We start from the raw sequence: 12778 nt of genomic DNA on the forward strand, positions 1-12778 counted from the left end.
GCACCGTCCCCGCGTGACGTCACTCCCGCGACACCACGTGTTTCCTGAGCACGTGGGTCCCGGCCCGTGCCCGGCCTTCCCGCGGGAGGCGATGGCGGAGCGGTGAGGGCGCGTTCATTCGTGCTGGGAGCGGTGCCTTAAATCGCGCTGTGATGCGCATGGAGCAGCGCTGGGAGAGCGCTCGGCACGTGCGGCATCGGCATGGAGTAGTTAATTGAATAAACAGCTCATTAAATGCCGTTAGCGGGCTGCGTTTGTGCACACGTTAAATACGGTGTTGGCTAGTGCTCTGGATCTGCGTATAAAGGGCTGCGCTTGGGGCTGGGCCGGCCGTAAATCTCTGCAAGGTCCTGCACTGGAGGTGGCGCATGCATTAGGTAGTACATTGGGTGGGCACAGGGTGTGTGGCGACTGGGTTATGGCTTTTACAACTTAAATTACTCTATACGTTAAAAGCTGTGTTAAATGCACGCTGAGTGTCTTGCATCCCTGGCTGATCCGCCTTGCTGCACAGTGTGATTCGGGAGCAAAACCCGAGCGGTACAGGTGCAGAATTGACCCCGCTCTTTAAATGTTAGGTGCGGCGGGGATGCACGGAGCTGCAGAGGGCAGGGTGGTGGGTTTCCACCTCCGGGGCCCACGCTGGGACCCTGCCAGAGGGGTTTTTCAGCCCGCCCTGGGTGTCCACAGCCTGGCATGGGACTGTGCGTCAGCAGGCAGAGAAAGAGGCGTGTGCAGGGATGGGGTACTCCAGGACCGCTCTGGTTTCGGCAGCCTTCCTCCTCTGTGGGGCATTTTGCAAGGGTGCGACCCCGTGAGCAATGCGTGGGGTGGGCAAGGGACACCAGGCATTAAAGCCCACAGCGTGTGTGTCAGCTCAGTGTCCCCACTGCTGAATAATCAGTATTGGGCGCCCTTGAACATCTGAGTGGCAGAAGTCCCTGCCTGGGCTGCTGTGCAGCCCTTGGGATCCCCCACATAGAGGCAAAAAAAAAGAAAAGAAAAACAGTAAATGAAGCATGGAAATACTCCAAACACAGGCAGCCTGCAAGGGAGATCAGAGGGAAAATTATGCAAAAAAAAAACCACTTCAGGGCACAGCCAGGAGCCTGGCTATGACATTGACTGGGCAAGATTAGAACTTTGCTGAAGCTGCTTTGCATTCCTGCCTTTTTGTGTGCTCAGTGCTGTGGCTGACTGCCTGTGCCAGCCCTGCTCCACCACAGGAGCTCCCAGGAGGTCCCACCTGAGCTTTGTCTTGTAATTAATCCTTCTCACTCGTCACTGTCTTCTAAACCAGAACTTCTGATGAAACCAGGCTGGCTTGGATCCAGTGTATTGTTCTCCAGCTGCAGGATCAGACACTGACAGAACTTTTTATGCTGCAGTAAGAGAACAGGCTTGGGATCATTCCTTAAATATTGTTGCATAGTGCTCTATCACCCCAGCAGCTGAGGCTATCCCTGCATCTCAGTCCCTCACACTCTGAACTGCTCAGTCACCATTCTCCCCACTTCCTTAACCTTTCTCAACTCCTCCATAGCTTGGGAGAGACCCAGAGGACCTGATGGTCTGCCTGTGGTTCATGCTGGGTTGTGTGGGACTAGACAGCTCCTCTTTGTGCCAGAATGCTCTGGGCTTGGCACATTTACTGAGCTGAAAACAGGACTCAGCAGGGAAGAAGCTCTGAAGCTCTTGCAGCCCCCTGGACGGTGGAACCTGGGCAAGGAAGGAGTTGAAGGGCAGTATCACTTACAGTTTGCATCAGGTACTGGAGAAGCATGGAGTCAGACCTTTTGCTTTACTGCAGGCCAGCCGTTGTATGAGATGCTTCCAAGTGCTGGTGTCTATTACTTCCCGTGGGAGATCAACAGCTCAGTCCCTGAGGGGAAGACACTGAGGACATTTGGCAGGTGAGAAGGGTATCCTGCTCTCCTTGCAGGCCAGACCTTTTCTTAACTGGCTGAGCACCCCCTCTCCCCTTTGGTTTGTAATTGGATTTTTGCACAGCTGAGCTTCCTGAATTGATCATTCCCAGGTTATGCTGCTATGACCTGGCCCGATCTGAAGCCGTTCTCACCACGCAGCACAACTCAGCTCAGTACCAAGTCTGTGTTGACACCAAGTTTGTGGAGCCATTCCAAGCCCAAGTGGGATCGTTCTACATGGTCCTGGGAGAGGCTGAACACAGGGAAGGTAAATGCTCCACAAACTGGTGCCCTTTGCTACTCTTCATGGTACATCAGCTCTTTTGGGGCTCCCTGAGTCACCGAGGGCAGCCTGGGTCAAGGCTCCTCTCATGCAGCTCCTCCAGTTACATGAGTGTAATTCAAGGTACTGCTGACCATGAGAAGAGCTACCCTTATCTTGGTGAAAATCTGGTCCTCTGGCACAGATTTTTTTAGAAAAAAGAAGCATTTCAGCAGCATTGCTGGGCTTCTGAAACCTGTGCTAAAAAGCCTTCTGACATCACTGCCAGCCACCACACCAACTGACTTCGCCCCAAACGTGGCAGATTGCAGCAATACCTCATTGCAAGTGGCTGGGTTGGTCTTTGCCATCTTTGAAAGGCTCTAATTATTATTCCTGCCCTCAGACATGTGAGGAATGCGGCAGGCTGTGTCATACAGGGCGCCCTGTTGTCCTTTCCTGGGGTGCCTCATGTTCCAGCTGCTTGGTGCTTTGCGTGGGGAGTTTATCTGAGCTGGGCCATGGGATGGTGAAGCGAATTCTTTGTTATCTTGGCCACACCTGATAAAAAGTGTTTGCATTCATGCCATAGAAGTCCTCAGCAGCATGTGGAAAGCCACACCTCACGTGAGCTCTAGAGAGTGACCTGCTAAGCCACTGCTGCAAAATTCCGTTAGAAAATTGTTATTTTGGTCATCCCAGCCTAGGAGGGAGTTGGCCCCATTTTGCAGGGGTGGCTGTGTCACCAAGGCTATGCCACCAAGGTTTGGCCCCTTCTGTGCAGCTCCATGTTGCCACTTGAATGCCACCAATGAACTGCTGGTTGTAGCCAGCTTTGAGCCTCTTCTAAGCCCTCTTGTCTGCACAGGGGCATTCAGAAATGAGCCCAGACCCATCACTGCTGCTTTTCAGAGAAACCAAAGTGCATCTAGCCAGAAAGTAGACAGATGCTACATGGCAGGCACTGGCACTGTTCCCTGGTCCAAGGGGAGTGCAGTGTCAGTCACCAGCATTTTGTAGCCATCAGGGCAGAGCAAAACACGTCACTGAATCAAGCTCACATCAGTGACATCACTCACATCATGGCAGCATGCAGCCAGTCTGGTCTCCTGAAGTTCTCAGGCTATGGTTATTTGCCTAGCTCAAGTCATATGTTGCCTGAGGGAGCTTTCTGTCTCCAAGCTGCTGTGTCTGTTTTCTTTTCTCCAGAAACTTCCAGTCCTGTAGTAAAAGCACGAATATTGACCTGCGTGGAAGGGATGAACGTGCCCTTGCTGGAACAAGCCATACAGGAGCAGAGGAAATACTTCAATGAGAGGCAGGAGCAGAGGGGAAACAGCACATCCTGATAGCAGCTCTGAGGCCAGCCACACGCTGCTCCTTGCACTAGGATTTGCAACAAATATGTTAAAAGTAAATTAGGAGGTGTGTTCGCTGTGGTAAACAGCAAAGTCACTGAGCAGGGAAACACTTGAAGACTGTGAATCAGTGTGTGACTGTGGGCTGTCCATTCCTGCCCTAGGTGTCATGACTGAAAATAGCTCTGGGAAGCAGGTTTGTTGTTTGTTTGAAAGGGTGGTTAAGGAAAGGGAACATTTGGGTTATACTGGTCCTTTTGTAGTGCACAACATGAAGTCAGAAGTGTCTAAATCTGGAGTTAAGCAGTTCACCTTTGGCAGATGGGGGAAAAGGGCATTAGCACAAAGTTCATTAGCCCTGCCTGGATGCAGGCCCATGAGTTCCTGTGTTGGGGTACCCTGACTCAGCTGCCACACAGGAACATTCCTGGCAAAACACTCACATATCTGGGCTGACCAAAGAAACAAGAACAAAGAGTCCCTATTTCCAGTGGCACCTGCCTCTTCAGGTAGGAAGAACTGGTATCTAAGGGGAGGATTAGTTCTAACTCTAAAATAAATATTTGCAGTACTCTGAGTACTTGACTTTCTTCCTTGATGCAACTAAGTTTAAGAGATCTTAAATCACTATTTTGGACGTATCTAAAGATTTTGATTTAAATTTTCCTAAATAAAGACAAAAAAAGAAGGCAGCATGTTTTTCATTGATTAAATCCCTCCTTGCTAAGTCAAATGTGTTAGGTCCTGCACAAACCCTATAGATGATGTAAGAAAATTCAGTTTTCCTCCTTCTCCTAAGTACTGGGTTTGTATGGAAATGTCTGGCTTTAAAAAAGTTGCGAGAAAAGGAGATGAAGTTACATCAGAGCCACTCTGACGAACATGGTGCCAGGCCTACACAGCTGTATTAAACCATTGGCAAAAGAACAGAACATTGCTAATGTCAGATGAGAATCAAATGTTTGTGCAAGGGAGAGAAGACTCTCCTATACTGTAGAAATCCCCAAATCTGGAGTGAGCTGTGCCTGTGGTTTGCAGGGGAATGCAGCCATCTCCAGCCTTTTCTGCTTGCGCTCAAAAGATTTGAGCTGCTGCCTCAGCAATGGTTAAATAACCCTTTTTTAGGTCACTGTCTTGGTTTAGGGTAGATTTGGGAGAAAACTTTTGAATGGGGTCTCTCTAGAAAACAAATTCAAGCAGCCTCTCCCCTAATTGGTTTGGGAAACTTTTTTATGGAGAAAGGTGGAAAAAACTATTTAATAAGAAAAATATCTACAAGTATAAAAAAAAAAAAGAATAATATTAATTAATGAAACTTTTCAGTGATATCACTCTGGATATCTCAGCCCTCACTCTAGAGAAGCTGTGGACCATATAGAAGAAGCTTATCAGATTAAATACTAGGAAGGTATTCCCCTAAAAGCTCAGGGGAAGCTGAACATTTCCAAAAAGTGATGTAATACTACTAAAGGAGAAGAAGGAAAGGGTGAAAAGTCTCATCTCCTGCTCCTCCTCTATCAAATTGGGTGCAATTACTAATAAACCCCCAAAACATGTTACTGGGACTGGGACACAGGGTAGGGCAAAGAAACTATAAACCAAACATACTTGGCACAAACTCCAGTACTTTTATAAACTTCCTATAAATTATTATCACCAAGCCCAGCACAACAGCTATTCTAATCTGTGCCCCTTTACTGTAAAAGCTATGTAGGGACATATATGTTAGGGACAATATTGGAGCTATCTCTGGATAAGAAAATAAGCCTAGGGACTAGAAAGGTATTTAAACCTCAAAAAAAGTCTTGGAATTAGAACAACATGAAGGCCTCCACCCTGAGAGACATTATGAATTTAAGCAACGTGGCTACTGACTGCTTTATCCTAATGTAGAGTAAGTACAACCAAAATGTAATCAGTGCAGGTTTTTCCACTTTCTCAAGCCACACATTGGGTGCCAATAAATGTATTTGTCCTGGTTTAGGGCAAATTTGGGAGAAAACCTCTGAATGGGTTCCCTCTAGGAAAGAAATTCAAGTGGCCCCTCCCCTAACTGGTTCAGGAAAAATTTATTTGGAGAAAAGTGGAAAAAGCTGTTTATTTAACAAGCAAAGTACCTACAAGCATAAAAAAAATAAAAATAATAATATTAAATAATGAAACTTCTCGCTGTTCAAAGAGATGGCAAATCCATCTCTTTGAAGAAAAGTTCCTTTTGTGGGGTGTAGCTTGGCTTGCTCAGTCTCTTATCAGTCCCTCCGGTACTGGAAGGTGCTGAGGGCCAGGCCCTGGTGGGCTATAGGAGTGAGCTCCTGGGGTTTTCCTCAGTTTTCAGTCTAGAGCAGGTTTGAACAGATCCAAGAAAAAAAGGAAAAACACAGTTTGGGGAACTTCTCTGCCTCAGCTAGCTAAAAACTACCTAAAAACAAAGGAGAGCTCTGTCCTGCTGTCTGTGCTGCAGACAACACAGTCCGGAGAAGCATGTGGGGGAGTGAGTGCTGTTTCTGAAAACAAACTGCGGCTTTTTCTTTCCCCCTTTTCGCTCTCAAAGCCAGTCTTAAAGATGCAGAACTTAACATCCAACATAAACAGAACAGACAATTAGATATCGTAAATCATAAAGTCACCCCAGGACAGTCACCTAAAAGTTGGAGTCTTGCGGACCCATGCAGCTGCAATGTCCATGCCCATCCAGAGACATGGAGCCCCCAAGTCCTCCAGATGAAATTCCCTTTGCCTCTGCCTTTCCTGGTGCCACAATACATAAGATTATTTTAATCTTGTCTTCTGTCAGCTATCAAGTCAATGATTAACCTTGTCCCCCTCAAGGACATCTCCTGAAGGGCTGACCTAGCAGCATAGCCCATGTTGGGGAGGTTCAAGGGACAATTGTGCAAGACAAAATAAAAGGAGAAAAAAAAAACAACCCAAAAGACAAATAAAACCAAAACCAACCAAAAAAAAAACCCCCACAAAACCCAAAACCACCTCAACAACCACAACAAAACCAAAGCCAAAAAAACCAACCCCCCCCCCAGAAAAACCAAAACAACCAAAAAACCAATAAAAAAGATGTCTTCTGGGTGTTTGCCCTCAGCATGTCCCAGGGAGCCATAATTATGAACCAAATTACTCCACTGATGCCCAGCACTGTGCAGATGGAGAGGGAGAGCTTCCCCTGGCCCTGTGCAGTTCATGCTGCTCTTCCCCAGGCCCCAAAGTGCCTCTTTACATCAATTTTCCTCAATTTTTGTCTGTAGCCAGCAGACTGCACAACCTGGGCAGCAGAACAACCAGCCCTGGGTGGCTTCTGTGTGGCTCTGTCCACCTGAAGCTCCCCGGACACCCCAGGCCCCACCAGGCCTCCCTGTCCACTCACAGCTGCCCCAGGCGGGTCCCTGAGGGGTCCCTCAAGGCTGAGGGAGCAGCAAGGTGGGACCCAGACCCCGGCAGAGCCTCAGGGAACACTTGGGGGGCTCAAATGCTTTCCCCACATTCACCTTTTTGTTTCCCGCCTTTTTTTCTCCCCTCAGAGCGCGGTGCCAGCCGCCCCCGCTGCCATTGCCAGGCTGAGGCAGCCCCATGGAGGCCATCCAGGAGTCGTTCCAGAAGGTGGAGAAGATTGGGGAGGGCACCTATGGCGTGGTGTACAAGGCTCGCAACAAGCGCACGGGGCAGCTGGTGGCCCTCAAGAAGATCCGCCTGGACGCGTGAGTGGGGCAAAGCCCTGGTCCGGCCATGGCGCCAGGCCTATGCCCAGTATGGTGCTAGAGGCACAAAAAATCCTTATATGAGGGGGAAAAAGGTGTCTCTAGGATTAAAATAATCTTAGGTATTGTGGCACCAGGAAAGGCAGAGCCAAAGGGAATGTTGTCTGGAGAGCTTGGGGGCTCCATGTCTCATGGGCACGGCAGGAAGACTCCACAGGGAAGACTCCAACTTCCAGGTGGCCTAAGAATGGGCTGATTTAACCCATTGCTGAGCCAGAAGTTCAAGATCTTTGAGTGCAAGTGTTTAGGGCCTGACCCAGCACCACTTGGCCCCAGGTCCATGGCACAGGGCAGGGGGAAGCAGCGGCTATGTTGTGAGGTGGTGTCTCCCTCAGAGCTGTGCTGTGGGTGTTGGGCAGGGTCACCCTCAGCCCTCCAGGGTGGGACTGAGCAGGTAAAAGCTTATTGTTGTTCCCCTGGGTGGAGCCTGAGCTGTGTGCACAGTGAGGGGTATCTGTGTGGACTGGGAGCCAATATGCTGGGGCTGCACCCCATGGTGGCCCCTCAGGGTGGGGGAGGTAGCTGCCTGAGGGGAAAAGAGCTTTAATTTTCCCCCACCTCCAAAAAGAAAGACCTAGATATTTAATATATAATTGGTCCTCTAAATGTACCCTTAGGTGCTTCCAAACAAGCTCTGCCCAAAGGCTTGTATGTCTAGGTCATCCTCTCCTTGCCCACAACTCCATTTCCCCCTGCCTCACCCCAGCCCACCCCAGCCACTGCTCCACCCCAAACTCAAATGCTCCTTTGGTACAGTGGAAGAAGGAAGGGACTCAGAACCCCATTGGGCTGTGGGATCCCCCTGGGTTATGGAGTGCACTACAGCCTGTCTCTGCCACAGGGAGTCAGAGGGTGTCCCCAGCACTGCAATCCGAGAAATCTCACTGCTGAAGGAGCTGAAGCACCCTAACATAGTCAGGTAAGACCTGGATGCACCCTCCCCACCAGCTCATCCATGAGCTCCTGCTCCAGGAGCAGGCAGCAAGGGGTTTTTCTTTCCTCCCCCAACTGCACAGGCAGAAGCAAAATAAATGCAGGAATCCCATGCACTTCTCTCACTTTCAGCAATACCTCATGGGTCTGCCACTTCAGCAACACACTGCTGCTCCTGCCCCATATTAGATTCTGCCCTTAAGCTGCCCCTCTCTTCTCCAGAAGGCCAACAGAGCATAGGCATGTGTGGGAGGAGGGATGTTTGGGTATTTACAGAGGTCTGGAGCAGATACTGAAGGGAGAGCCTGTACTTCTTTTACAGGCTCCTAGATGTCATACACAGCCAGAAGAAGCTCTATATAGTGTTTGAGTATCTGAATCAGGACCTCAAGAAGTACATGGACTCATGCCAAGCTGGAGAGCTTCCTTTAAGCTTGGTCAAGGTACAGTGTGGAAGGAATGCTAACAGGCAGGGCAGACAATATATCTATCCATGTTGCCTTCTGCTGGGCAGAGCCATCTCAGAGTTGCTCAGACTGGGCCTGGAAATGATTTCTCAGCCTCCCAGATCTCAAACATTTCAGCTGGGAAACCCTCTTGGCACTATTGCTCAGAAATGTTTCTCAGCTGTTTCTGGGCTCTCCAGCCCATCTTGATGCAGAACAAAAGAGAGATCTGTTGCTAATTGCCTCTGTAGACAGTAATGCGTGGGTGGAAGGGACTGACAGTGCCTGGATTAGAGTTTCTCTGTCCCCATGTGGCATGGCAGCAGTTTGTGTGTATCTCTGAGTAGTGGCCCATAAGCCTGATGTTGCACTCTAACAAGGGCTTTCTTCCCATTCAGATCTCTAAGTGATCCAAAGTGTGTTGGTTCACACAATCCAGACTTCAAAGTGTTTTCATCATGGCTTTATCTGAAATCTCTTCTCTCCTTAGAACTACCTTTTCCAGATGCTGCAGGGTGTGAGCTTCTGCCACTCGCACAGGGTCATCCACAGGGACTTGAAGCCACAGAACTTGCTCATTAATGAAGCAGGAGCAATCAAGCTGGCTGATTTTGGACTGGCAAGAGCTTTTGGGGTCCCCCTACGCACATACACTCATGAGGTAGTGTCAAGGCTCCCTGAGTGGGGTACACAATCCAGAGTGGGTGAACAGCAGCAGCACAAGTTGCTCGTCCATAATAGAGGTGCAGCCATGCCGGGAATGAGCTCTTAAGCTCACCTGAATCTAAGGGACTCCCCACAAGGGGTGCTGACTGACTCTACCAGAGCCTGGCTGCCAGCTGGGCTCCCACCTTCTCTCCACAACCCTGTGTAGAGTCTGGAACATTTAATAGTTCCAGAGTGTGTTGTTGAAAAATGTTCTGTTAATCCCAACCTTGCAGGCACTAAAGTGTCTGTAAATTCAGCAAGGCATGCTCTGATTTGTACAGTCACCACATTACAACTGAGAAGGGAGGGTCCCATGCCTTTGGTTTCATCCAGGGAAACCAAACACAGCCCGTTTGCTGGTTCCTTTCCAGGTGGTGACTCTGTGGTACCGAGCCCCCGAGATACTGCTGGGATGCAGATACTACTCAACCCCTGTGGATATCTGGAGCATTGGCTGCATCTTTGCAGAAATGGTAGGATGGGTTTAATATCTTTCATGAGCCAGAGGAGGCAGCTGCAGTGGGAAGGAGGGATGAGATACAGAACATCTGGGATACCGTGTTCCCACCCTGTCCTGGGGTGTGCTTTATGGAAAGTCCACCCTAAGGGTTAACTGGTCCTTACCTCTGCAGGAAATCTACTACCCTGGGGGCAGAAGGCTTCAGGTTCTAAGTACATTGGAACATGTCTCTCCTTACAAAAGGGGTAACTTCAGCCTTATTGCTGCAGCATTTTGACCCTGGGAGGAGATGACCCCATGGTGAGCTGCAGAGAATAAGCACTCCTGTGGCATGGCTATGGATCTCCTGGAGGTCCATATGCCCCTTGGAAGAGCTCTGGTTAGCTCTGCAGTATAATAGCACTTTGCCTTATTCCCAAGTCACTGGGCTGCAGAGCAGGTAGGAGTGAGCTAGCCAAGAGTGGGAACAAGCAGTCTCCTGTGATGTTCCCAACCACTGCCTGGCAGAATCACTGCGTTGTAACTGCCCTGGTCTGTGCAGCTGTTTGCATCTGCTGGGATAGAAGGTTGCTTGCAGCATGAAATAGGGAACACAAGTGATGGAAAGGTGGGAACTGGCTTTTTCTTTTCTTCCCCCAGATGACCAGGAAGGCCCTGTTTCCAGGGGACTCTGAGATCGACCAGCTCTTCCAGATCTTTCGCACCCTGGGCACTCCCACTGAGGTGACCTGGCCTGGTGTGACCCAGCTCCCTGACTACAAGGGCAGCTTTCCCCAGTGGCCAAGGAAGGAGATGAAGGACATTGTTCCAAATTTAGATCGAGATGGGAGAGACTTACTGACAGTGAGTGAGGGCTTAGAGCAGGGCCTGGGCATAGACAGGATGTTTTCAAATTGGGCAAGGAATAGGGATATTTGAGATTTAATTATCTGGAAGTGTGTTAGCTGATCTAGGTTGAATGCTCACCTCTGACATTGCAGAAGCACCAAATCATGGAATACGTCCTGCTCTGAAGGACTGTCATTGCAGGTTCCTCTAGGAGCCACTGCATTGGGAGTTAAGGAACTCTTCTAACATAATCCCCAAAGTAAATAAAGTTGTGGGTGACTCCTGAAGCCCAGAGAAGGAAAATTCAGGACCAACATCTGCAACTGGGCCCAGCTGTGTGCAGGTGCAATTAATCACCCAGTTTTTAAAATCCTAAATCTGTTGGGTTTTTCTCTTGGCAGCAATTACTCCTGTATGATCCCAGCAAGCGCATCTCAGCCAAAGCAGCCCTCAACCATCAGTACTTCCTCTGCAGAAATGCTGGGAGCCCTGAACAGCGACCCGTGCTGTGGAGAGACTGCAGATGAGAGAACACAGCTCTCCCCAAACTCTTGCACCTCCAGGTAGCACTGCAGATCTGGTCTGGGGCACTTAGCAGAGGCCTGGCTGGAGCCCAGGGTCTTTGTTCTCCTGAGGAGCCTGGAAGGGGACGTTCTTGCCATTTAGAGACTTTCAGTCTGTTGTTGGGGGAAAGTTTGGGTTACAGCCAGGAGAGCTGTTTTGAAGAGGTCATATACAAAAGGTGGGGGTAATTTATCAGCATAAACTACTGAAATGTAGAGAAGAGAGCATCTCTCTGAGGTTTATTCTTCCACTAGTGAGCTAAGGTGACACACAGTGACTTCTGTCTCCAGCACTGGAGCATCCCTGGGTCTGTTGGTGGCCATTGCTAGCACCAGGGAAGGGGGGACACTTCACTGCTCAGCGCTTTGCTGCTGTTATCAGCCAGGCTTCTCAGCACTAGACAAGCTGTTTAGGCTGAGCTGTTTAACAGAGCTGACATCCTGCTCTTTCACAAGCTGAAGAGTGTCAGTTTGTGCCTTATCTGGGACCAAGAAGGCAAAAGATCCAGTTAGCATAAAGCAGATCTAGTTAGGATAAAACACTTGCTGCATATGGCTGGAAACAGGCAGCAGCTAAACCACAGGCTTTCCATCATCATTCCAAATGTAATGCTGTTTCCTTTGCTTTATTGACTTGGAAATGTTTTTGCTGTTCAAAGGTTTGGGGGATTGTCTCTGACTCTTGGTGTGGTGTTGACATCTTAATTTCTTTTTCTTCTGTATAAAATAAATACTCGTCATTTGTTCAGAAACCTTGGTGTTATTGTTTTGGCAAAGCTCAGAAGGCTGGTAATGCAGGACAGCCTGGCTGGTCCTTTTTCCCAAAGAGCCTTTCTCCCTTCTTCATCTTCTGCACTCTTATCCTTTCCAGCCCAAATCCTTGGCAGGTACAGAGATGTGCTCTCAGTCCTGTTGTGGACCTGGTACCAAAAGTGTTAATCCAATTTCTGCTGTGTCTGCATGTTTTTAGCAAAGAAACAGGGTATGCAGGAGCTGCTTTCTCATCAAGGACAGAAGGAAGATAAGGGGAAGACATCTGCCTTAGGAATGCAGCTATAGCCAAAACAAAATTCTAGAAAAAACAGAACCTGGGAACATGGGGAAGGTTTTATGGTAATGAACAATTATAATACACACGTGGTGACTGTATATAAGCCACATGCTTGTAGTGAATCGTGTGCACACCAGATGGAGCTTATCCCCTGTGCACCAGGCCTGTGATAACTTCTTAAAGCTACCTTGGTGTTAAGGGGTTTTATTTTACTTGCTTTTTGGTGAATTTTGGTGACAGTTATTGGCCACCCAGATGGGAGCTCACCTCTGAGCCTCGACGGATCTGCAGTCGACAGATCTCCAACTGGCACCAAGGGGTTCTCGGGGAGAACCTCGGCCTCAGACCGTCAGGGGCTCGAGGCGAGATCCCTGGGGTGAGTAAAGGCATCATTTAAATTGTTTATTTGGGGTTATTGATGAGGGGTACGAATCCCCTCACAGAGTTACTGGTGAGGGGTTTGAGTCGCCC

At 49.1% G+C, this 12778-nt stretch overlaps 2 protein-coding genes across 5 annotated transcripts; both read left to right on the forward strand.

The window, feature by feature from the left end:
• The first annotated feature begins 40 nt into the window (after positions 1-40).
• On the forward strand, positions 41-4380 carry TEN1 (TEN1 subunit of CST complex). Of its 3 annotated transcripts, none has more exons than XM_014255835.2 (4): positions 41-102; positions 1811-1913; positions 2039-2196; positions 3400-4380. In XM_014255835.2, exons 2-4 carry the CDS (start codon positions 1828-1830, stop codon positions 3537-3539), a joined length of 384 nt encoding a protein of 127 aa, XP_014111310.2. In that variant the 5' UTR covers positions 41-102; positions 1811-1827; the 3' UTR covers positions 3540-4380. The 3 variants fall into 3 exon arrangements, with proteins under 3 accessions (XP_014111310.2, XP_014111309.2, XP_087921650.1); XM_014255834.2 differs by lacking the exon at positions 41-102 and adding an exon at positions 250-377 and having other exon boundaries at positions 3400-4377; XM_088065524.1 differs by lacking the exon at positions 41-102 and adding an exon at positions 1318-1387.
• Positions 253-11416, forward strand: CDK3 (cyclin dependent kinase 3). Of its 2 annotated transcripts, none has more exons than XM_005526777.2 (8): positions 253-377; positions 7082-7258; positions 8160-8237; positions 8574-8694; positions 9188-9358; positions 9777-9878; positions 10505-10708; positions 11095-11416. In XM_005526777.2, exons 2-8 carry the CDS (start codon positions 7131-7133, stop codon positions 11218-11220), a joined length of 930 nt encoding a protein of 309 aa, XP_005526834.2. In that variant the 5' UTR covers positions 253-377; positions 7082-7130; the 3' UTR covers positions 11221-11416. The 2 variants fall into 2 exon arrangements, with proteins under 2 accessions (XP_005526834.2, XP_087921649.1); XM_088065523.1 differs by having other exon boundaries at positions 10505-10588.
• Positions 11417-12778: the final 1362 nt, after the last annotated feature.

The sequence above is a fragment of the Pseudopodoces humilis genome, chromosome 21 (genome assembly GCF_049639895.1).
Source record: "Pseudopodoces humilis isolate 2021_Gansu_Grassland_sample_001 chromosome 21, ASM4963989v1, whole genome shotgun sequence".
In the NCBI taxonomy this organism is placed as follows: domain Eukaryota; kingdom Metazoa; phylum Chordata; class Aves; order Passeriformes; family Paridae; genus Pseudopodoces; species Pseudopodoces humilis.